The sequence below is a fragment of the Hypanus sabinus genome, unplaced genomic scaffold, assembly GCF_030144855.1.
Source record: "Hypanus sabinus isolate sHypSab1 unplaced genomic scaffold, sHypSab1.hap1 scaffold_450, whole genome shotgun sequence".
In the NCBI taxonomy this organism is placed as follows: Eukaryota; Metazoa; Chordata; class Chondrichthyes; order Myliobatiformes; family Dasyatidae; genus Hypanus; species Hypanus sabinus.
Genome location: NW_026781325.1, coordinates 278,969 through 303,903, shown reverse-complemented (window position 1 = coordinate 303,903; position 24,935 = coordinate 278,969). Strand labels below are relative to the sequence as shown.

General features: G+C 47.6%; 1 protein-coding gene across 1 annotated transcript in view; it reads left to right on the top strand.

Annotated features, from left to right (window-relative positions):
- The window catches only part of LOC132388993 (uncharacterized), a 61,600-nt gene extending 59,999 nt beyond the window's left edge, over positions 1-1,601 (top strand). Inside the window, exon 10 of the mRNA XM_059961405.1 lies at positions 755-1,601. Within this exon, the coding sequence (XP_059817388.1) occupies positions 755-843 (89 nt within the window). The 3' untranslated portion in view covers positions 844-1,601. The remainder of the gene's footprint in view (positions 1-754) is intronic.
- The last annotated feature ends 23,334 nt before the right edge of the window (positions 1,602-24,935 follow it).

The following is a 24,935-nucleotide window of genomic DNA, read 5'->3' as shown; positions in this document are numbered from 1 at the left end:
AAAGCATGCTGAAGATGGCATGGCCTGAATGGTGGGATCTCTGACAGTGGACGTTGCCTTCTTGAGGCAGCATCTCCTGTAGGTGCTACCGATGGTGGGGAGGGATGTGTCCCTGATGGATTGAGCTGAGCCCACCACTCTCTGCCGCTTCTTCCATTCCTGTACATTCCGTACAGACCCAGATGTAACCAGTCAGGATACTTTCAACATCACATCTCCTGTAGGTGGTACCGATGGTGGGGAGGGATGTGTCCCTGATGGATTGAGCTGAGCCCACCACTCTCTGCCGCTTCTTCCATTCCTGTACATTCCGTACAGACCCAGATGTAACCAGTCAGGATACTTTCAACAGCACATCTCCTGTAGGTGCTACCGATGGTGGGGAGGGATGTGTCCCTGATGGATTGAGCTGAGCCCACCACTCTCTGCCGCTTCTTCCATTCCTGTACATTCCGTACAGACCCAGATGTAACCAGTCAGGATACTTTCAACAGCACATCTGTAGAAGTTTGGTGACAAGGCAAATCTCCTTAAGAACATAAAGGCACATTACTTCCTTGTAATTGTATCTGTGTGCTGTGCTCAGGACAACTCACCTGGGATGTTAACACCCAGGAATGTAAAGCTGTTGACCCTCTCCCTCAACGTAGACTGGGACACGTACACCAACCTTACCAGTCCTTAAGTGAAGGATCAGCTTGTTAGTTTTACTGTTGATGAAGCTATGACTGTAAATATCTCATTCCCATTCCAGAAATGACTGTGACTGTGGCTTGTCCCGAAGCTCATCAGATGATTTCTACGAGGAACAAGACAGTTCTTCTGGACCATTCTCCTTGTTAGAATTACCTTCGTGAATGCCAGTGAATGGACAAACAGGGACAGCCAGTCCCAAATGAAAAGCCCGCACTAGTGTGGTGGAGAGGGAGTAGACTGTGACAGACTTGGAGAGCCAACACAAGACAAAGACAAAAGTTTGTTTTGTCTAATGGACAGCCTGATCCGTTGTGGATTTCAGGAGTTAGGGGAAGTATCTAATTTCTCACAGGCTTTGTTGCACCCTGTCTAATTATGGAGGGGAAGTGAGGAGGCGGCTGTCTCCCCCATACCATACACGTACTCTCTGAGTATGTCAAGGGGGTACACCAGGTGCACACTGGGTTGAAGGGCTCTGGTGCTGGGAAGAGAGGGACAGGTTAACGGGAGATTAAATCCAGTTGCTCAAGGAGAGAGTCAGGACAGGTCTTGGTGGTGTCGGGAGGGCAGGTTAACAAGAGACAGAATCAGGTCGCTTGAGTGAATCAGAAGCAGCTTGATCCTGGGCAGATGCAGGTCCTGAGAGAGAAGGCTAAAAGCATATCGAATGGGACATATGAGTGAATGAGGAGTGGCTGCCTCAAATGAGGAGGGTCAAAGGAAGGGTGAGGTAAGGAAATCAATGGAGGAAAGGGGGGAAAATATTGGCACAAAAGTGAGCTGTGGCAATTGGGATGAATAACTGTTGAGAATTTCCCAAAGGGCTGGAAAGATGGCAGGGGATCTGTGGGTGTGGGGAGTATTAAGGGTATGGGAAAGAGTACTGTCAGGGTCAAGATGAGGAGAACGCCTCCCGTCACAGAGATACTTTGATTCAAGTGATGGAGAAAATAAATTACACATGGTGACATGTATGTGCTTTGATAATAAATTTACTTTGAAATTTTGGACAGGTCCACGTTCATTACAATGTCTGGCCAATGATAAAAAGCATGTTTCACTGTGCAGTGGGGTGAATCACTTGAGAAAAGGGCTGGAAGATTCCTTCTTGATATTCATAGCAAATTTCTCCTCCCACAGGGAAAGATGAGGATGAGGTTAGCAGCCAGACACTATGGTTTGGAGAGGACAGTTAGGGATCAGCGATCAATGCTTCATGTGGTCTGTGAGTCTAATTCTGGGAGTGTGTGATGGGACAGTGTGGAGGGAGTTTCACTCTGTCTGACCCAGTGAGAGTGTGATGGGACGGTGTGGAGGGAGATTCACTCTGTCTGACCCCGGGAGAGTGTGATGGGACGGTGTGAAGGGAGATTCACTCTGTGACTGACCCTGGGAGTGTGTGATGGGACGGTGAGGAGGGAGATTCACTCTGTGTCTGACCCCGTGAGTGTGTGATGGGAGTGTGGAGAGTTTCACTCTATATCTGACCCTGGGAGTATGTGATGGGACGATGTGGAGGGAGATTTGCTCTGTGTCTCACCCTGGGAGTGTATGATGGGAAGGTGTGGAGGGAGATTCACTCTGTGTCTGACCCGGGGAGTGTGTGATGGGACAATGTGGAGGGAGATTCACTCTCTGTCTGACCCTGGGAGTGTGTGATGTGACGGTGTGGAGGGAGATTCACTCTGTGTCTGACCGTGGGAGTGTGTGATGGGACGGTGTGGAGGGAGATTCACTCTGTGTCTGACCCTGGGAATGTACAACACATTCCACCCCCTCTGGGTCTCTGACATTTCGAAAAGACTTGTGTCTCACAGGGAGAACTATTCAACCTGAAAATGAAATTCACTACTTCCCCTTTTGCCTAAGGTTAGACCTGCAGTGGAAATACCACTGACATTTGCCCATATCTTTTCTAAACTTCTGCTGTCTGTGGGATCATTCCCCACCTCCTCATTCCTTTGCTGTTACTCAATGACAATACTGCAACACCAGCCCTTGTACTGCGGCCTGCCCCGTTCCTCCTAACCCTTCCCAGCTGCAGGACCAAGTCAGAGCCAAGTTCATTGTCAGATGCACAAGTTCAAGTGTTTACAGGTGCAATGAAAACGTTCATGCAGCAGCATCAGACGGACAGTGTCAGATACACAACATTCACAAGAAAAGCACACATAAATCATGATTTTTTTCAAGAAAATACAATTACAACAAAAAAAGGTCAATTTCAGTGCAGTGTGGTCATGGCGCTGATTACAGTATTGGCACATCTATCTGCACCATCAGTTGTATCTACCTCAAGAAGCCAACATTTATCATCATGGATCGCTACCATCCAGGCCATGTGCAGCTCCCATCGGGCAAGCAGTACAAAATCGAGAAGTACCACACGGTTCAGGAACATTTACTACCCTTCAGCCGTTTGGTTCTTGACCTCAGGGACCCAGTTCAGTTCCCCCCTGTGCCGAATAAACTTTGATATTTCTCAGTGGTTGACCTTGGTGAAAATGCATATGATTTACTCCCTTTCCTCTGCTCTCATAGAGTAATGGAGTTATATAACACAGAACCTGGCCCTTCAGCCTATGAGATACCTAGTTCAATTTGCCCACATTTGGCCGATCTCTGTAATCCTTTCCTATCATGTAGCTGTCTGAATGCCTTTTAAATGGTGTAATTTTACCCAGCTCTCACTCTGTGTGGAAAAACTTGCCCCTTTAATTAAACAAAATTAATTTTTTTTCCACTCACCTTTATCTACCTATCTGGCCTTGCAGCTTACGTCTGCCTGAACTATACTTTCTCTGTATTCTGGTATTATTTTTACTTCTGCTACTTCCATACACCGATGTGATGAAATGATCAGTATAGTGACAAGCAAAAGGAAGTTTTCACTGTATCTGGGACAACATGACAACAAACACATTTATGTTTACCTTTGCCCTCTAAGTTTAGACTCCCCTACACAGAACTGCCTGAAATTCCCAACACGTTAATCCACTGTCTTCCTCTGTTACAAAAACATCCCCCAAAAGTTTATCAATTTTAGAAATATTAAGTCATCTTTAACTTTATGCCTTTTGGAAATCAGGTCATCTTTAACTCGCTTAGCTACTCACAGTAACAGAAATTTTGACCAGGGTGCCCAAACTTCTGAATGCCACTGTATGTTTTATCATGTTTTCTGTTTTGATGTCACAGCCTGTCATAGAGTGACAGGGCGTGGAAACACCGAATCCATGCCGACTCATCTACACCACTCGTTTCATTCTTCCAATTCCCACTAACTCACCCCAGATGCTATCCCTTGCATCTTATAAAATTTATAAACACACTTATAAATTCTCCCACTTCTGACTTTAATTGACCAGCCTCAGTTTTTATTAATATTTTCCTTTTTACAGAACATGTTTATATTCCTTACATGTTCAATCTGATCTGAATACTATATCAAAATCCAAATTTATGACCAGAGGCATACATACAGGGTCTATCAGGAAAATTAGATTGTTTGTACAGTAGTGGCACAGCACCTGTAGCAAGTTGCAGTGAAAAACTGTTTTGCATGCCATCCATACACATCATTTGACTATAACAGTGAATTATACAATCGTATAATTGTACAATCGTACACAATTGCATTTCCTTTTTCAGCTACTGATGTGGATGGCATTGACAACTTAGAGTCTGCAGATTTTAGAACCGGCTTATTTATATTGCTTGTATTGAAGAAGTTATTCAATGCGCACATGCTGTTGTCACTGGGGGAAAAATGCACATTGCAGGATTTTTGTGCACAGTAGTCATTACAAATCAGAGGTAACATTGCTGTGTAGCCTGCTGTGCTTCCTGAAGTCGATGACCAGTGTTTCTGACCTGCATTACAAACATCACAGATTTCACATATTCATCAATGTTGACGTGATGGTTACAGATAGCCACCTTCCTGAACATGCACCATACCATGTTTTCAAAACAGTCCTGCAAAGATGGAGGTTGTTCTGTCTGGCCAGGTCTTATCTCCATTCGAATACATTTAGTTAGAGGACACTCTGGATTTCATTAACATAAGAGTTCTACAGATGCTGGAAATCCAGAGCAACACACACAAAAAACTCAGCAGGTCGGGCATAAAAGAGGTTAGGAACCCCTGCTCTAGAGATTTTTGTGTATGAAAATCCCAAAAGATCAGCAGTTTCTGAGATACTCAAACAGCCCCATCTGGCATCAACAATCATGCAACTGGTCTGAACAACAACAGAACCTCTTGACCATGTTTGTATATTTTTATGCATTGAGGTGCTGCAACATGATGGCAACTCAGATATTTACATTAACAGACAGGTGTAATCTATACCTAATAAAGTGGTCACTTGAATGTTAACAAACTTAAATTAACAAATTCAAGTTTATTGTCATTTCGACCATAAACTTCTGGTACAGTACACAGTAAAAACGAAACAATGTTCCTCCAGGACCCCGGTGCAGCATAATACAAAACTACACTAGACTATGTGAGACAGCACAAGGCTACGCTAGACTACGTAAAACAACATTAAAAACTACACTAGACTACAGACCTGCACAGGACTACATAAAGTGCACAAAACACTGCAGGGCAGTACAATAATAAACAAGACAATAGGCATGGTAGAGGACAAATTACATGATGTAGATGTCAATCTAGACTTTGAGTATTGAGGAGACTGATGGCTGGGGTTAAGTCAAGTCAAGTCAAGTCACTTTTTATTGTCATTTCAACCATAACTGCTGGTACAGTACACAGTAAAAATGAGACGACGTTTTTCAGGACCATGGTGTTACATGACACAGTATGAAAACTAGACTGAACTATGTAAAAAAAAACACTACACTAGACTATAGACCTATCCAGGACTGCATAAAGTGCAAAAAACAGTGCAGGCATTACAATAAATAATAAACAGGACAATAGGGCATTAAGGTATCAGTCCAGGCTCTGGGTATTGAGGAGTCTGATAGTTTGGGGGAAGAAACTGTTACATAGTCTGGTCGTGAGAGCCCAAATGCTTCGGTACCTTTTCCCAGACAGCAGGAGGGAGAAGAGTTTGTATGAGGGGTGCGTGGGGTTCTTCACAATGCTGTTAGCTTTGTGGGTTCAGCATGTGGTGTAAATGTCCTTGATGGTGGGAAGAGAGACCCCGATGATCTTCTCAGCTGACCGCACTATCCACTGCAGGGTCTTGCGATCTGAGATGGTGCAATTCCCGAACCAGGCAGTGATGTAGCTGCTCAGGATGCTCTCGATACATCCTCTGTAGAATGTGATGAGGAAGGGGTGTGGGAGATGGACTTTCCTCAGCCTTCACAGAAAGTAGAGACGCTGCTGGGCTTTCTTTGCTATGGAGCTGGTGTTGAGGGACCAGGTGAGATTCTCCGCCAGGTGAACACCAAGAGATTTGGTGCTCTTTACGATCTCTATCGAGGAGCCGTCGATGTTCAGCGGGGAGTGGTCGCTCCGTGCCCTCCTGAAGTCAACAACCATCTCTTCTGTTTTGCTCACATTCAGAGACAGGTTGTTGGCTCTGCACCAGTCCATTAGCTGCTGCACCTCCTCTCTGTAAGCTGACTCATCGTTCTTGCTGATGAGACCCACCACGGTCGTGTCATCGGTGAACTTGATGATATGATTCGAGCTGTGTGTTGCAGCACGGTTGTGGGTCAGCAGAGTCAACAGCAGTGGACTGAGCACATAACCCTGGGGGGGCCCCCATGCTCAGTGTGATGGTGTTGGAGATGCTGCTCCCGATCCGGACTGACTGATATCTCCCAGTCAGGATGTCTAGGATCCAGTTGCAGAGGGAGGTGTTCAGGCCCAGTAGGCTCAGCTTTCCAATCACGTGCTGAGGAATGATTGTGTTGAATGCTGAACTGAAGTGTTACACATGACGCTAATATAAATACATAGAACAAATTAAACATAACAACACTAGTGCAAGGTTTGAAGAGGGAAAAGAAAGAGTTATTGTCCGAGGTAGTGTTAAGGTGGTTTGGTTTGTGCGCTCCTGTACACATCTTCAAGAAGCAGTCATACCTACAGTGATTATGTGTTTTGAGAGGCTGGTGATAAAACATAACAGCCCCTACCCGAGAAGCAACTTGGATCGACTCCAGTTTGCCTCCCGGTACAACAGCTCCACAGCAGGTCCCATCTCATCGGTTCTTCACTCAACCCTGGGACATCTGGACAGATGCACACATCAGGATGCCCTACATCAATCCCATTATACACTCTAAACCAATCAATAAGCTCCAAGACCTTGGCCTCAGTACCTCCTTGAGAAACAGACAAGCATGGAAACATAGAAAAAACACAGCACAATATAGGCCCTTCAGCCCACGATGCTGTACCGAATGGGTACTGCAGGAAATTGGATCCTGGATTTCCTCACATGCAGACTCCAGTCAGCTCCCATTGGGAACAACATCTCCTCCACAATCTCCATCAGCACAGGTGCACCACAAGGCTGCATGCTTATTCCCTTGCTGTACTCAATTTACACTAAAGATATCCCCAATGCTATATTTAAGTTTGCTGACAACACTACCGTGGTAGGCTGAATCAGTATACAGGAGGGAGACCGGAAATATGGCTAAGTGGTGCCATTCAATGCCAGCAAGACTTCAGGAGGAAACCAGAGATCCATGAACCAGTCCTCATTAGCGGTTCAAGGGTGGAGAGGGTCAGCAATATTAAATTTCCTGGTGTTATCACTTCAGAGAACTTGTCCTGCAGTAGGTGCAATTACGAAAAAAGCACGGCAGCATCTCTTTTTCCTGAGAAGTTTGTGAAGGTTCAGCATGACAACTAAAACCTTCACAAATTTCTATAGATGTGTGGTGGAGAGTATATTGACTGGCTACATCACAGCCTAGTACGGTGTCCTAGAAAGATAAAAATTTCCTTGAAAGGGAAATCCTACAAAAAGTAGTAGATACAGCCCACTCCATCACATACTGAATCTTCTTAAACTTCTAAGAATGTGTAAAGACTGGCATGCCTTCTTCATGGTTGCATCCAAGGGCTGGGCCCAGGAGTGGTCCTCTGAGAGGTTTCTCTGCTGCAAGTAAGTCTTTCATTGCACCTTTGCACCATGTTCTTCTCCGTCTGTCAGTAAACTGGACTTGGACTTTCTCAGGGTCAGCACAGAGCAGGAGGAGAGGACAACTCCTCCTCCGAAGATGTAGGGATGCAGAGGGGGAGACAGGTGTTCCTGTTCCTGTATTCTTCTCTACTGAGCCTTAGTTTCAGCTGGCCCAGTGACAGAGTGGATAGAAATGTTGTCTCCAGCTCCAGAGAATGAGTTCAATCCCAACCTCTAGCACTGTGAGAGCAGAAGAGAGAGGGGGAGAGAGAGAGGGAGGAGAGGGGGAGAGAGAGAGCAAGGGGGGAGGGCACATGGGGGAGGGCATGGGGCAGGGATTGCGCAAGGGAGAGAGTGAATGTGGGAGAACAAGAGAGAGAGCGCAACAGAGCGAGAGAAAGAAAACGAGAAAACAAAGAGATCAACAAACGTGAAAAAGCGCACCCCAATGCCTTCTCCATCGTTTTGGGAGATTTTAACCAGGCCAGTCTGAAAAAAATCACTAAGCAATTACCATCAGCAGATTACTTGCAATACCTGAGGAAACAACACACTGGACCACTGTTACACCACCATCAAGAACGCCTACTGTGCTATTCCACACCCTCACTTCGGGAAGTCTGATCACCTGGCTGTACTTCTACTAGCTGAGTATAGGCAGAGACTGAAGACTGCAGCACCAGCAGTGAGGACCAAGAAGTTATGGACAAGGGAAGCACAGGAGTGTCTACAGGACTGCTTTGAATCAGCAGACTGGACTGTATTCAGGGATTCGTCTTCGAACCTGGATGAGTATGCTGCAGTCATTACCGACTTCAGTAAAACCTGTGTGGATGAGTGTGTGCCTACAAAGATTTACTGTACATTCCCAACCTAAAAGCCAAGAATGAACCAGGAAGTACATCATCTGCTGAAGGCTAGATCTATGGCATTCAAATCTGGGTTGGGCTGTACCAGAAAAGCAGGTATGATTTGCAGAGGACCACTTCAAGGGTGAAGAGATAATTTTAAATGAGGTTGGAGGCGACATCGACTGCACGACAACTCTGGCAGGACATTACTTCCTACAAAGTGAAACCCAATATCATGAATGGCAGCGATGCTTCACTACCATGTGAACTCAACACCTTCTGTGCCCACTTTGAAAGGCAGAATATAACTACAGCTGTGAAGATCCCTCCTGCACCCGGTGACCCTGTGCTCTCTGTCTCAGAGGCCGATGTTAGGGTCTCTTTAAAGAGGGTGAGCCCTCGCCAGGCGGAAGGTCCCGTTGGAGTACCTGGTAAGGCTCTGAAAACCCTCTGAAATCCAGTGCCAACTAACTGACTGAAGTATTCAAGTAACACACACACAAAATTTTGGTGAAATACAGCAGGCCAGGACGAAGGGTCTCAGCCCGAAACGTCGACAGTGCTTCTCCCTGTAGATGCTGCCTGGCCTGCTGTGTTCCACCAGAATTTTGTGTGGGTCACTTGTATTTCCAGCATCTGCAGATTTCCTCGTGTTTGGAGTATTCAAGGACATTTTCAATCTCTCACTGCTACAGGCGGAAGTTCCCACTTGCTTCAAAAAGGCAACAATTATACCAGTGCCTAAGAAGATTAATGTGGGCTGCCTTAATGACTGTTGCCCAGTAGCACTTACACCGACAGTGATGAAATGCTTTGAGAGGTTGGTCATGACGAGACTGAACTCCTGCCTCAGCAAGGACCTGGACCCACTGCAATTTGTCTATCACCACAACAGGTCAATGGCAGATGCAATTTCAATGGCTCTTCACATGGCCTTAGACAACACAAACACCTATGTCAGGATGCTGATCATCAACTATAGCTCAGCATTTAATACCATCATTCCCACAATCCTGATTGAGAAGGGCCTCTGTACTCCCTCTGCAATTGGATCCTAGATTTCCTAACTGGAAGACCACAATCTGTGTGGATTGGTGATAATATCTCCCCTCGCTGACAATCAACACTGGTGCACCTCAGGGGTGTTTGCTTAGCCCACTGCTCTACTCTCTCTATACCCATGGCTATGTGGTTAGGCATAGCTCAAATACCATCTATAAGTTTGCTGATGATACACCCATTGTTGGTAGAATCCCAGATAGAGATGAGAGGGCGTACAGGAACAAGATATACTAACTAGTAGAGTGGTGTCGCAGCAACAACCTTGCACTCAATGGAAGACAAAAGAGATGATTGTGGACTTCAGGAAGGGAGAGATGAAGGAACACATACCAATCCTCATAGAGGGATCAGAAGTGGAGAGAGTGAGCAGCTTCAAGTTCCTGGGTGTCAAGATCTCCAAGGACCTAACCTGGCCCCAACATATCGATGCAGTTATAAAGAAGGCAAGACAGTGACTATACGTCATTAGGAGTTTGCAGAGATTTGGAATTTCAACAAATACACTCAAAATCTTCTATAGAGATGTACCGTGGACCGCGTTCTAACAGGCTGCATTACTGTCTGGTATGGGGAGGCTACTGCATGGGGCTGAAAGAAGCTGCAGATGGTTATAAATTTAGGCAGCTTCATCTTGGGTACTAGCCTACAAAGTACCCAGGAAATCTTCAAGGAGCGGTGTTTCAGAAAAGCAGCATCTATTATTAAGGACATCCAGCACCCAGGACATGCCCTTTTCTCACTGTTACCATCAGGTAGGAGATACAGAAGCCTGAAGGCACATACTCAGCGATTCAGGAACAGCTTCTTCCCCTCTGCCATCCAATTCCGAAATGGACATTAAACCCGTGAACACTACCACATTTTTAAAAAAAATACATTATTTCTGTTTTTTGCACAATTTTTAATCTATTCAATATACATTAATTGATTTACTTAATTATTTTTCCCCTCTTTTTCTATATTATGTATTTCATTGAACTGCTGCTAAGTTAACAAATTTCACGACACATGCCGGTGATAAGAAACCTGATTATGATGTTTGTGTGCGTGCGTGCATGTTGCTTCAGATTTAAACCATCTACAAAACTTCTGCTTATGTTATCGATCAGTATGCAGCTGGTGGGCAGATTGGACTAAGGGGAGGGTGATGTTCAGATAATGGGGAAGTAGGTGGGGGAATGAAAGAGGGATTGGAAAAGCGTGAATAAACATATGGTTGAAGGAACTAGATAGATAGTGGAGTTGGAAAAGAATGCCTCCTGGCCCCTACATACCACCCCATCTCTGTGACCCCCTTCAGTCCCTACAATCCTCCCCATCTCTGTGACCCCCTTCAGTCCCTACAATCCTCCCCATCTCTGTGACCCCCTTCAGTCCCTACATGCCTCCCCATCTCTGTGACCCCCTTCAGTCCCTACAATCCTCCCCATCTCTGTGACCCCCTTCAGTCCCTACAATCCTCCCCATCTCTGTGACCCCCTTCAGTCCCTACATGCCTCCCCATCTCTGTGACCCCCTTCAGTCCCTACAATCCTCCCTATCTCTGTGACCCCCTTCAGTCCCTACAATCCTCCCCATCTCTGTGACCCCCTTCAGTCGCTACATGCCTCCCCATCTCTGTGACCCCCTTCAGTCCCTACAATCCTCCCCATCTCTGTGACCCCCTTCAGTCCCTACAATCCTCCCCATCTCTGTGACCCCCTTCAGTCCCTACAATCCTCCCCATCTCTGTGACCCCCTTCAGTCCCTACAATCCTCCCCATCTCTGTGACCCCCTTCAGTCCCTACATGCCTCCCCATCTCTGTGACCCCCTTCAGTCCCTACAATCCTCCCCATCTCTGTGACCCCCTTCAGTCCCTACAATCCTCCCCATCTCTGTGACCCCCTTCAGTCCCTACATGCCTCCCCATCTCTGTGACCCCCTTCAGTCCCTACAATCCTCCCTATCTCTGTGACCCCCTTCAGTCCCTACAATCCTCCCCATCTCTGTGACCCCCTTCAGTCCCTACAATCCTCCCCATCTCTGTGACCCCCGTCAGTCCCTACAATCCTCCCCATCTCTGTGACCCCCTTCAGTCCCTACAATCCTCCCCATCTCTGTGACCCCCTTCTGTCCCTACAATCCTCCCTATCTCTGTGACCCCTACAACTTTCCCTGTCTCTGTGTTCTCCTCCTCCACCACGCCCCTCCCCATCTCTGTGACCCCCTTCAGTCCCTACAATCCTCCCCATCTCTGTGACCCCCTTCAGTCCCTACATGCCTCCCCATCTCTGTGACCCCCTTCAGTCCCTACAATCCTCCCTATCTCTGTGACCCCCTTCAGTCCCTACAATCCTCCCCATCTCTGTGACCCCCTTCAGTCGCTACATGCCTCCCCATCTCTGTGACCCCCTTCAGTCCCTACAATCCTCCCCATCTCTGTGACCCCCTTCAGTCCCTACAATCCTCCCCATCTCTGTGACCCCCTTCAGTCCCTACAATCCTCCCCATCTCTGTGACCTCCTTCAGTCCCTACAATCCTCCCCATCTCTGTGACCCCCTTCAGTCCCTACATGCCTCCCCATCTCTGTGACCCCCTTCAGTCCCTACAATCCTCCCCATCTCTGTGACCCCCTTCAGTCCCTACAATCCTCCCCATCTCTGTGACCCCCTTCAGTCCCTACATGCCTCCCCATCTCTGTGACCCCCTTCAGTCCCTACAATCCTCCCTATCTCTGTGACCCCCTTCAGTCCCTACAATCCTCCCCATCTCTGTGACCCCCTTCAGTCCCTACAATCCTCCCCATCTCTGTGACCCCCTTCAGTCCCTACAATCCTCCCTATCTCTGTGACCCCCTTCAGTCCCTACAATCCTCCCCATCTCTGTGACCCCCTTCAGTCCCTACAATCCTCCCCATCTCTGTGACCCCCTTCAGTCCCTACAATCCTCCCCATCTCTGTGACCCCCTTCAGTCCCTACAATCCTCCCCATCTCTGTGACCCCCTTCCGTCCCTACAATCCTCCCTATCTCTGTGACCCCTACAACTTTCCCTGTCTCTGTGTTCTCCTCCTCCACCACGCCCCTCCCCATCTCTGTGACCCCCTTCAGTCCCTACAATCCTCCCCATCTCTGTGACCCCCTTCAGTCCCTACATGCCTCCCCATCTCTGTGACCCCCTTCAGTCCCTACAATCCTCCCTATCTCTGTGACCCCCTTCAGTCCCTACAATCCTCCCCATCTCTGTGACCCCCTTCAGTCGCTACATGCCTCCCCATCTCTGTGACCCCCTTCAGTCCCTACAATCCTCCCCATCTCTGTGACCCCCTTCAGTCCCTACAATCCTCCCCATCTCTGTGACCCCCTTCAGTCCCTACAATCCTCCCCATCTCTGTGACCCCCTTCAGTCCCTACAATCCTCCCCATCTCTGTGACCCCCTTCAGTCCCTACATGCCTCCCCATCTCTGTGACCCCCTTCAGTCCCTACAATCCTCCCCATCTCTGTGACCCCCTTCAGTCCCTACAATCCTCCCCATCTCTGTGACCCCCTTCAGTCCCTACATGCCTCCCCATCTCTGTGACCCCCTTCAGTCCCTACAATCCTCCCTATCTCTGTGACCCCCTTCAGTCCCTACAATCCTCCCCATCTCTGTGACCCCCTTCAGTCCCTACAATCCTCCCCATCTCTGTGACCCCCTTCAGTCCCTACAATCCTCCCCATCTCTGTGACCCCCTTCCGTCCCTACAATCCTCCCTATCTCTGTGACCCCTACAACTTTCCCTGTCTCTGTGTTCTCCTCCTCCACCACGCCCCTCCCCATCTCTGTGACCCCCTTCAGTCCCTACAATCCTCCCCATCTCTGTGACCCCCTTCAGTCTCTACAATCCTCCCCATCTCTGTGACCCCCTTCAGTCCCTACAATCCTCCCCATCTCTGTGACCCCCTTCAGTCCCTACAATCCTCCCCATCTCTGTGACCCCCTTCCGTCCCTACAATCCTCCCTATCTCTGTGACCCCTACAACTTTCCCTGTCTCTGTGTTCTCCTCTTCCCCCACACCCCTCCCCATCTCTGTGACCCCCTTCAGTCCCTACAATCCTCCCCATCTCTGTGACCCCCTTCAGTCCCTACAATCCTCCCCATCTCTGTGACCCCCTTCAGTCCCTACAATCCTCCCTATCTCTGTGACCCCTACAACTTTCCCTGTCTCTGTGTTCTCCTCCTCCCCCACACCCCTCCCCATCTCTGTGACCCCCTTCAGTCCCTACAATCCTCCCTATCTCTGTGACCCCTACAACTTTCCCTGTCTGTGTTCTCCTCCTCCCCCATGCCCCTCCCCATCTCTGTGACCCCCTTCAGTCCCTACAATCCTCCCTATCTCTGTGACCCCTACAACTTTCCCTGTCTCTGTGTTCTCCTCCTCCCCCACACCCCTCCCCATCTGTGACCCCGCCTGGCCCCTACACTCTCCTTACTTTTAGAATTCCACCAGTCCCATGATCCCATGCCCCACCATCTCCTACTATCACATCATCTCAATAATCCTCTGATTTCCATTATTTCAATTGTCTGGGCCCAAAACTCCAGAATTTAGACCACAAGCCTTGTTGCCCCTTTCTTTTAAGATTGTTAAAATCTCCCTCTCAGACCAAGTTTTTAATGCCCGCCCCACTATGCCTTGAATTGCTTAAATTGTGCTTGAGGTCATTCTGGCTGTGTGGAAAGAGCAGGAAATGAACAACTGGAGTCCAGATTGTGGATATAATAGCACACAATAGAATTTCAGAAAGTTATTATTTACTGCAAAGTAACCCTAGAACATAACATGAAGACAAAATTCAACCTCAAATACAAGCCCAGAAGGGTTTTAGACAATCCAAGTCCAAATGATGCAAAGTGTGCTACCTCAAATCCAGAAGGGCAGACAGTCCGAGCCCAATCTCAATACTTCCTAACTGTTAGGATGGAGTGCTCGAGGTTCAGTCCTCACACAGAACATCCAGAGATGAGAAGGTCAGCTCAGCACGAAATCTTCGGGCACCCGTTGCTCATCCCAAAGGCTGATGCAGGAACATCCTTCCAATACCCCAGCAGAATGGCAACACAGACCTGTCCTTCCTCCATGTGATTTACCCCACCCCCACTCTTCTAGGTCACAGAGGGTTTGTTTTCCTAAGAGTTGAAATCACCATGGAGATGGGAATGGGGCAGCATAGGCAAGCTCCCGTGTCCAGAGGCGGCGTTCTGGCTCGGCGATAAATATCGGCAAACCCTCCCAATAGTGGGCATTGGGATTTTTATTTCCAGTTTAATGTCTTATCCAGAAGGACAGCATAGTGCTCCTCTTTCAGCGTAGTTCTCCGTGTGCCCCCCTCCATCCTTGCCCCAAACCCATCCTTTCATTTACTCAACTCAAATCTCCTGGGAGGCATGTTAGATACAGGTGTATGGGAGTGGCTGATTCCAGCAGATGAGAAGAGCCATGCCAAGCAGGGGCAATGCCTGGTGAAGCACGCTGCTTCTGTTGCAGAGCTCCCCACGGCAGCACCTCAGACGGTAGATGCTGTTGAAGGTACTGCACATCTTCTCATTCACACATCCCCGGAATGGAAAACGTTTCTGGCGGACTACAAGCATGGGAAATGGTTAGCTCTTCACATTCCTGCTACAACCTAGTTCCCTCCTCCTCCACCACACACGTCTCTCAGAACGATTCTGACATTCCACAGTTTGAGCCAAGAAGTGGGTCCTTGCTAGTGCTAGGCCGTGGATGATCCCGGAAGCACTTTCCACCCCACAAAGTCTGCAAGGCTGAGAAAGGGTTACCCAGATCAATGCTTTTTTTGTTGAGGAGCTAAGGCAGGGGGAAGAAAAATGGAGGGCAGAACTCAGGGAGACTGAAGATTGATGTCAGCATAGGCCCGACATCTGTGAGTCTGGGCTGGTCAGAGGCCCAAAGTTTATGAGTCTGAGACCAAAGACTGGATGGGGCCCGGAGCCTATCCTGGTGCTGGAGGCCTGTTTGGTGAGGAAGTAGAAAAGGTTCTTGCTTTGTTGTTGTTTAATTTTGTTGCTGCTGCATGTACCGTTCTGCCGAGTATCATGGGCATGCTATGTTGGCACTGGAATGTGTGGTGACATTTGCAGGCTTCCTCCATCACATTCCTGTGTGGTGGCTGTTAACACAAACAACTAATTCCACTGTATGTTTCAATGTAACCAAGTCTGAATCTGATATTGAAGGTCAATGGTGATCAGATTTAATGGTCAGATAGGTTTGAAGGCTGAATAGTGTGTGAGTGTGTGTGAGAGGGAGCAAATAGAGCCACGTTTTCCTCCTGTGTATCAGCTCGGGGGGACTGGGATGTGAGCTGGGCTGCAGGACTCACTCACGACGGTAGTGGATGGGATCAAGCTTGCCATCTAGTGTCTATCAAAGCTAGGGCAAGTTACAGTTGGGCTCCTGCTTCAGCTCGTACAGGGCAGCCTGCACCTGGACTCCAGTGCAAAGATGGCAGCTTTTGTTGGCCTTGAATGGGTAGGGATGGGAAGAGGTATCACTTGCTGTTAAATAATGAGGGCCAGGAAAGTGCTGCCTGACCTCATCCTAAGGGTAGGTCATTCCGGTATCAGGGAAAGACTAGGACTGGAAAACAACAGAACATTCTGTGCCCCTTCCCACCTGACACCTGCATCTCTCCCCATTCTGTAACTCCTTCAAAATCTGCCACCTTCCCCTTCTCAGTAACCACCTGCATCCTCTACAGTGTAACTTACAATGGTAAGATCCTCTGAAGAATCCCACTGCACATACTTTCTGCTGGCCTACACAGGAAATGGGCTTTAACGCTTCTTTACATTGTTCATCAGTACATCCATAGCACTGTTTGGTATTCTCGGTTTCTGGTGAACAAACAAAGGAATGTTATTGTGGTCTGTACTGACTCTGTCCCTTCAGCTCCAACAAAATGAATCTCTTGTTCTAGAGTGCTTGAGCTGAGGCATCCATTTCAGCTTCCATGAGCAGCGAGTCAACTCATTGCCACTGAGGGTGGCCGAGTCCACTGGGTGTACTTGAAAGAGATTGATCGGTTTTGCCTGATTTCAGTTAAAGGGAACTCCATGGAACAAGATCTACCATCAGCTGGATAACCAAGGCCTGATCAGAAATAATCAACATGGTTTTTGTGCATTGGAGGTCATATTCTGACAAATCTTTTGGACTTTTCTGAAGAGGTAATTAAGGAGATAGATGACGGGTGTGGATGTTGTCTGTATGGTCTTCATTAAGGCCTTTGACAAAATCCTACATGTCAGGCTGATCGCGTGAGATTTAAATACATTCAGAATTGGCTTGATGATACAAAGTAGAGTTTGATTCTCTTAATGGAGTTCTGTGACTAGCGGGACATATTTTATACCTAATTTATATCTATTCTTGTGAATGTTGTGCATCTGATGCTGCTGCAGCAAGTAAGTTTCTCATTGCATCTGTGCACATGACATGACAATCTAACAATAAGCTGCCCTCTGTGCTTTGATCACACTATTACCTGGCCACGTCTGTACATTGCATTTGTCCGTCTTGCAGCAGATCACAGTCTGACTGATCCAACCGGCGTTGAAAGAGGTGTGACAGTTGAATGGATTGGAGCATCTTCTCTCTATGAAAGTTTCTGAAAAGAAGAGGGGAACAGTGGTTACTAACCCGAGGTGCAGAAATCATTGGGTAGCAGGCAATGGAATGGCAGAGTAAACTAAATGGGTCAAAGGGCCTAATAATGCTCCTATGTCTATAGTCACTCAATAGAATTGCATTTACTCATTTCATCTCATTCACATCTAAACATGTTGCCTCTCTTCACCAACGGACCTGGAAGTCTGCATCCGCGATTCAGAGGGCGGTAGCGGGGAGTTTGGGAGTGGAAACTCTCTTCCATTGGCAAAGGATGAGGCATACAGCATAACAATGGCATGAAGCAAAGGAAGGACGTAGAAATGGAGTGTGGTTGGGTAGAGTCTGACTGCATGGTGCAGCGGGGTGCTTTGACCTGTTTCAAGAGGGGAACATCCCTGCAGGATACACAGTCAGGCAGAGAGGGTTTCTTTTACCATTTTCCAGTTTGGATAATACTGAAACGCAGACCTCCTCCTCATCGCACTCAGTTTCTTCACAGTTCTTATCCTCTGGTGTGGGGCACATGTAACACTTGAGTGCCAACACTAGACAGAGCAGAAATAGCTGTTAGATTGCCCAGTGAATGGAAAACCTTGGTCTTTAATGAACAGAGCTTACACTGCTTAAATAGGTTTGATCACCTTTTTTGACAAATTATTTATAAAGCTATTAATTAATGGATAACCCAGGAGCTATTAACCCAGGAAGGGTCATAAAGTGCCCTAGAGGGTAGAACTGTTCTCCCTGAAATGAAGGAGACTGAAGGTTCACTAAATCAAAAGGCATAGATAGGGTGAATAGTCCATTGGAGGTGAGGTGACTAATCAGAGGGTGGTACTAAGAGATCAATTTATAGAGGGGATCAGGGATCCTTCCCTCAGAAGGGAGCTCCACAGATTCGTGCGGAACCACCCTGAGTCCTCAATGATAGAGGTGTGAGAGGAGGCTCATCTGTGGCTCACAGAAGAGCCGCTGGGTCTGGAAAGTCAGGGTGTAGTAGTAGCCAGGCACAGTGCTCGATAGTTAAAGCTCGGGAATCTGAGTCTGTCACACTAGATGATGTCTTTAAAGTGGTCGCAGAGCAGGGCAAAGCCCTTTGTGAATTGACTCGAGCAGTGAAAGATCTCACTGTATAGGGGGATCTTACATGCGCTACTAGCAGCAGACGTAATTTACAGCCTAGGTTCACAGAGAATGGGCAACCAATATGTTTCAAGTGTTGGGTGGGAGGGCATTTGGCCCACAGAAGCGGGGTGCAAGGAAAGTGGAGTCTGCATCCTCCCGCCCTCAGGAGTTTGGGAGTCAGGCAATTCAGTGGAACCTCATAGATACAGAGGATCTGCCGCTATCCCGTGACCAGGTGCTGCAACGTGCCTTAGGAACATGTCCAGTTGCTGAGCTTGAAATATCAGGTGTAGCTGTCCATTGTCTGTCGAATGCAGGTAGTCAAGTGAGCACCCTGACTGTACAGTTCTTTCGAGAACACTTGAATGGAGAGGACAAGGATATGTTGTCCACCACTGGCTGGCTTAGGCTAACAACTGCAAACGGTCTTGATATTCCTTACCTTGGGTATCTAGAGCTGAGGTTTGAGCAATGGGCATGACGATACCAAATTGTGGCTTTCTAGTAGTCAGGGATCCTGTTAGCACCGAACCACCTATGTAGGCAGGAACATTATCAGCCAGTGTAGGCAACTTGTCTACACAGAATATGGCACCGCCCTAGAAGGGAAGCTGGATTCTGATTGGAGAGATGTTTTCCAGAAAGTGCAGATGCACACTACTGAAAGAAAAGCAGTAGTCCGAGTATTGGGAAAAGATACTGAGCACATACCTGCTGGATCTGTAGTCACTGGCGATGCTGGTAGTGACCATAAAATGTTACACAAGCCCCTTTACCAGGAGGTATTGTAGTCATTCCGACGCTCATTGACTCTGGTGATCGGATAGTGCCAGTACAGATTTTAGACCTCTCTTGAGAGGATGTATGGCTCGCACCTAGGAGCCGGCTGGGTATCCTGTCAAAGGTGGAGTGCATAGATAGTGATCAACAATGTGCAGTAAGGTTTCAGCGAATCTCAGCTGGCATTGATCGTGTGACAGTGGGTGTAAAGGAGCAAAGTAGTAATCACAAGTTGGAGTCAATTCTAGACAAGCTCGACATCAGGGGTAGTGAAGAACAACAAGCTCAGCTCAGAGCTTTACTGGTTAAATATCTTTGCAGTGGAGGAGGAAGACCTTGGGTACACTGACAAAGTCAAGCATGAAATTCAGTTGATGACGAGCCTGTTTGACAGCCATACCGTTGCGTTGCGCCAAATCAGTACAATGAAGTGATCGCAAAGCTGTTGAAGAAGGGTGTGATTCAGGAGAGCAGCAGTGCCTATGTCTTACCTGTGGTGTTGGTCCGGAAGGCTGATGGCAGCATAAGACTGTGTGTAGATTATTGGAGACTGAATCTTAAGACCAGAAAGGATGCGTCCCCGCTCCCGCGTATTGATGAGAGTTTTGATGCCCTGCGCAAATTTTCTCGACAATAGACCTTGCGAGTTGTTACCACCAAGTGGCGGTAGAGGAGTGTGATTGGCATAAGACTGCTTTTTCAACCCCGTTTGGTCTGAATGAATATCTTCGTATGCCATTTGGGGTCTGCAATGGACCAGCGACTTTTCAAAGGCTCATACAGGCAACCATGAATGACCTAGTTCTCCAAATCATGCTTGTGCACTTGGATGATGTTCTGTGTATTCACAGGCTTTTCAGGAACACTTGGTGAGGCTCAACACTGTGCTTATGTGCCTCAAGGAGAATGATCTGAAGGTAAATTTGGAGAAGTGTCATTTTCTGCAGTCAAGTACTTAGGGCACCAGATATCAGCCAAGCGGATAGGCACAGATCCTGAGAAGGTCTCAGCTGTGCAGCAGTGGCCAGTACCATCTACAGTTAAGGACTTAAGATCGTTTCTTGGCTCTTGCAGTTATTATCAACGATTGCAGGTCCACTGCATGATGTAGTGAATTTGTGTACTAATGCAAGGAGTCCAAGTAAAACAAACCGACTGTTACAACGGTCTTGGATGGAAGGCTGTCAAACTGCCTTTGACTTGCTCAAAGAGAAACCCACCAGCTCCCCCATCCTTGGCTTTGCCGATTTCTCCCTTTATAGTGCCCTTTATAGTGGAGACTGATGCCAACAATCATGGGCGAGGAGCTGTGTTATACCAACAGCAGGGAGAGGCAAAGAGGGTTATTGCATATGCATGCCGGCAATTAAGGAATGCCGAAAGGAATTATAGCAGCATGAAATTGGAGCTGCTTGCACTTAAGTGGGCTGTCGTCGAGAAGTTTTGTGGATAATTGCCCGAACTGTCGACAGTGGTCTCCTTATAGATGCTGCCTGGCCTGCTGTGTTCCACCAGCATTTTGTGTGTGTTGTTTGTGGATACTTACGGAGTTCCAAATTCACAGTATCACTGACAGTAACCCCTTATCCCTCTTGAAAACTGCCAAGTTGGGAGCAGTGGAGCAGAGATGGATGTCACAGCTGTCAGTGTTTGACTTTGATGTCCAGTATCGTCCGGGTCAGAGCAATACCATGGCTGATGCACTCTCTAGGCAGCCATTTTCAGAAGAGCCGGAGTTTGATGGGTCTGTGGCGATCTGCGGCACTGGTTACCGCTGGTCTTAACAGCTGAGGGTTAAGCAGATTCAAGCCTGGAGAGCTGGTACTAGTGATGTAAGTGGTCCGATGCAAGGGAACACTCCAACCCTCCCAGGTTATTCTAATAGGGACTTGCATACTTTTCAGCAGCAAGACCCTGTGTTAAGTGGCCTAAGAGAGTTATGGGATCAGAAAAGAAAGCTGAGTGGCCAGGAGCATAAAACTCTGCCTAAACCTGTTTTGTCTCTGTTAAAGTACTGGGGCAGTATCAGGGAGTGTAAAGGGTTACTGTATAGGGTGAGCAGCTTGGGGTGTGTTACCAGCTTGAGGAGCAAAGTGTTAGAGTACGTATATAACTCTATGGGCCATCAAGGCACAGGACGTACTCTGCAGTTGTTGAGGAGCTGATGCTTTTGGGTGGGCATACACGAGGATGTGGCACGGTGGATCAAAAATTGTCCACGTTGTGTGCTAACTAAGATGCCGCAGCCTAGGATCTGTCCCCCCACGAAGTCATTTCTGGCTTCTAGGCCTTTTGAAGTTGAGGCTGTAGATTTCGCTGTGTTGGAGCTGGTGACTGACGGGCGTGAGAATGTCTTAGTGGTCACGGACGTTTTCACTAAATTCACCCAAGCGTTTCCGAATCGGGATCAAAAGGCAGATGCCACAGCAAGGCTGCTCTTGAGGGAATGGTTCATGAAGTATGGGGTTCCTGAGAGATTGTATTCTGACCAGGGCCATAACTTTGAAAGTGAGGTCATAGCTGAGCTTTTCAAACTATACGGGGTAAAGAAAAGCCGTTCCACACCTCATCATCCGACTGGCAACGTGCAGTGCCAGCGTTTCAACCGGACGATGCATGATTTGTTGCATACATTGCCTCCAGGAAAGAAATGCAGGTGACCAGAACATCTACCCGAGTTGGAGTATGCATATAATACGACCCCTCACGCCACCACCAGGTATTCACCTTACTATCTGTTGTTCGGGGTATATCCCCACTTGCCCATGGATGCTCTGCTGGGGCAAGAACAGACTGTGGACCGGAAACATGACTGGCTGATGCACCATCAATAACTCACTCTGAGACGTAAAGGCGAGATATCGGCTTTTATTGACTGGAAGAAGGAACAAGCAGTGAGTGACCACCATACTACATCCTGGAGACTGAGAGGCCGGCCCCAGGCCTCGATCGCCTTTATACCGGGGTCTGTGGGAGGAGCCACAGGAGCAGTCAGCAGGGGGCGTGTCCAGACAGGTATATGTAGTTTACCACACTGGCTAGCTGTACAGCAGAGCCGACTGAGGGATGTGCATGCCAGAGCAAAAGAATACTCTGAACAGAAGCCGGCAGAACGCATTGCCTGGCAGGAGGACGAAGTTTACTGTCCCAAAGTTGATGTGAATGCGCTGGTTTACCTGAGGAACAGACCATTAGGCCATCCAAGATCCAGGATGCTTGGAATCCAACCTCTACAGGGTGGTAGAGGTACTGGGCATCACATACACTGTGGAACCTTGGGAGGGTGAACAGGGTAGACATCAGGCCCTGTGAGAACCATCTCACTCCAGCTCCCCGAAGGAGACTGCAAACTTCAGTAACTCAGGCCGGCTCACCGCTGGGGCAGGAATCAGATTCTGAAGATTCAGAAAATGGTGTGAAAGTGGTAGAAGGTATGTCAGAACAGGGTGTACAGAACCTTGACTCTAGCCTAGACAGCATATCTTCCAAAAATATGACATCTTCTGGGACTGAGACTGGGAAGCTGACGCTGGGGGTGGGGGGGGGGGGGGGAGGTAGCCCTCCTGGGGCAGCACCCCGCAGGAGTAAATGAGTAAGTGCTGGACAGCACCCTAACCCACATCACGAACCAAGATCAGTCCTTGCTGAGGCCTCCATAAGTCCGGCAGCAGCGTCGGAGATACTGGCTAGTCTTAGTCAGTTCACTTTAGAGAAGCAGTTAAGGAAGTTAAAAGTACCCTTGTAGTGAGTGAGTAATCGAGGACAATTACTTGAATGCAGAGGAGAATGTAACCGGGTGACAATCGAATGCTACTCATTATCATACTCAGGTATTCATCCGGGTAATGCTAGAATAGTCACCTGTGCCTTTAAGTGGAGATGGTGACGTCATTACACACGCGCGGGATAGTGAGGAGACCATTTTGCTTTCTGCTGCCGAAGCTAGTAGGGCTTTGGAATTGAGTTCCCCCAGAAGTGCTAGGCATGGTGAGGAAAGATTTTCACGAGTAAAGGACTCGACGCTGGATAGCGTGGCTTGCTAAGTTCCTCACCGGCCAAGTAGAATTGCCACTACCGTATTAGTTTTGTGTGATTTTCTTTGTATTTTTATACTGCATACGCAATTGGTCAAGACACAAGTGTGTGGACTGAAGGTGAAACGGAGATTGTAACAGCAGGACCTGATTGTAAAGTCGTTCGTTTTGTTTTAAGACCCTCTTCTGGCACTTAAACATCTAAAACAGATAAAGGAATTAAAACCCGAAAAAGTAGTCATTGTCCTGAGTGTGTACTTTTCCCCGGCTACAACATGTTTATTCGCCTCCATGGATGCTGCATGACTGATTTCCAGTTCATGCTTTGATCCGTGCTGTATGACTTGTGACTGTAAGGTATCACAAGACAGTTGTTTGAAGTGGGAGGACAGCAGTGAGATTAACAGTGGCTGTGGAATGAGTGTCCGAAGCTGGGAGTTCCTTCCCGGGTTATCCTCAAAGTCCTGCCAGGTGAGTTTCAGACAAATAACCCATTCCTGTCTTTGGTCTCCCTCAGTCTGAGAACTGTGGAAACTAGCAAAACAAGTATATTTGTATATTGGAGAAGGGGGGAGAGTGAGTGCAGAAGATGGGTGAAATAATTGAAATCCTGGATAGCATGGAAATGGAGAGGATGTTTCCTAGTGGGGGAGTCTAGCGCCAGAGAGCACCATCTCAGTGTAGGGGCAACCCTTCAGAATAGAAACGAGGAAATGTTTCTTTAGCCAGAGGATGGTGAGTCTATGTAATTCATTGCCACAGACAGCTATGGAGTCCAAGTTATTGGGTATATTTAAAGCAATGATCGATAAGTTGTTAATTAGCAAGGATGTCAAAGATTACATGGAGAAGGCAGGAAAATGGGGTTGAGGGGGAAAATAATCAGCTTTTATCAAATGATGTAAGAGATGCAATGGGTTGAAAAGCCTAATTATGTTCCTGTGTCTTATGACATTTATGGCAGTTAAATTCAATTGTATGTGTGATGTGGTGCCTTGTCTCCTGGGATAAGCCCACGCCAAAGAGGGAAGCCAGGCAAAATGGGAAAAGAGAGCAAGTCATCTGTGGTTTCATATCCAGTCCTGCAGACAGACGAGGGGTTGTTCCACAAGCTTGTGTTGGGCTTCAGTGTAACAGTCCAGGAGCTCACTGACAGAGAGGTGGGAAAGGGACAGGGACTTAAAGTGACTAGGAACAGAATGTCAGGGTCATCTCTGTGGACTGATCACCCAGTCTGTGTTTGGTCTCTCCACTCTAGAGAAGGCCACACATCAAACACTGTACTGGATCAGGAAAAGTGCAGAGAAGACTCACGAGGACATTGCTAGGACTAGGGGGCCCGAGTTATAGGGCTATTTGTGTTTGTTTATTAGAACACAGGAGAATGAGGGTGATCTTATGGAAGTGTTTAAAGTTTTGAAGAGCAGAATAATATGGATGATGCCAGTCTTTTCCTGGGGTAGGGAGTCCCAAGATGGGGGACATAGGTTAATGGTGAGAGGGTAAAAATTTCAAAGGGATCTGAGAGAAAACTTTTTCAAGGAGAGGGTGGTGGGTATATGGAATAATCTACCAGACGAAGTGGTTAAGTAGCACCTGGATAGATA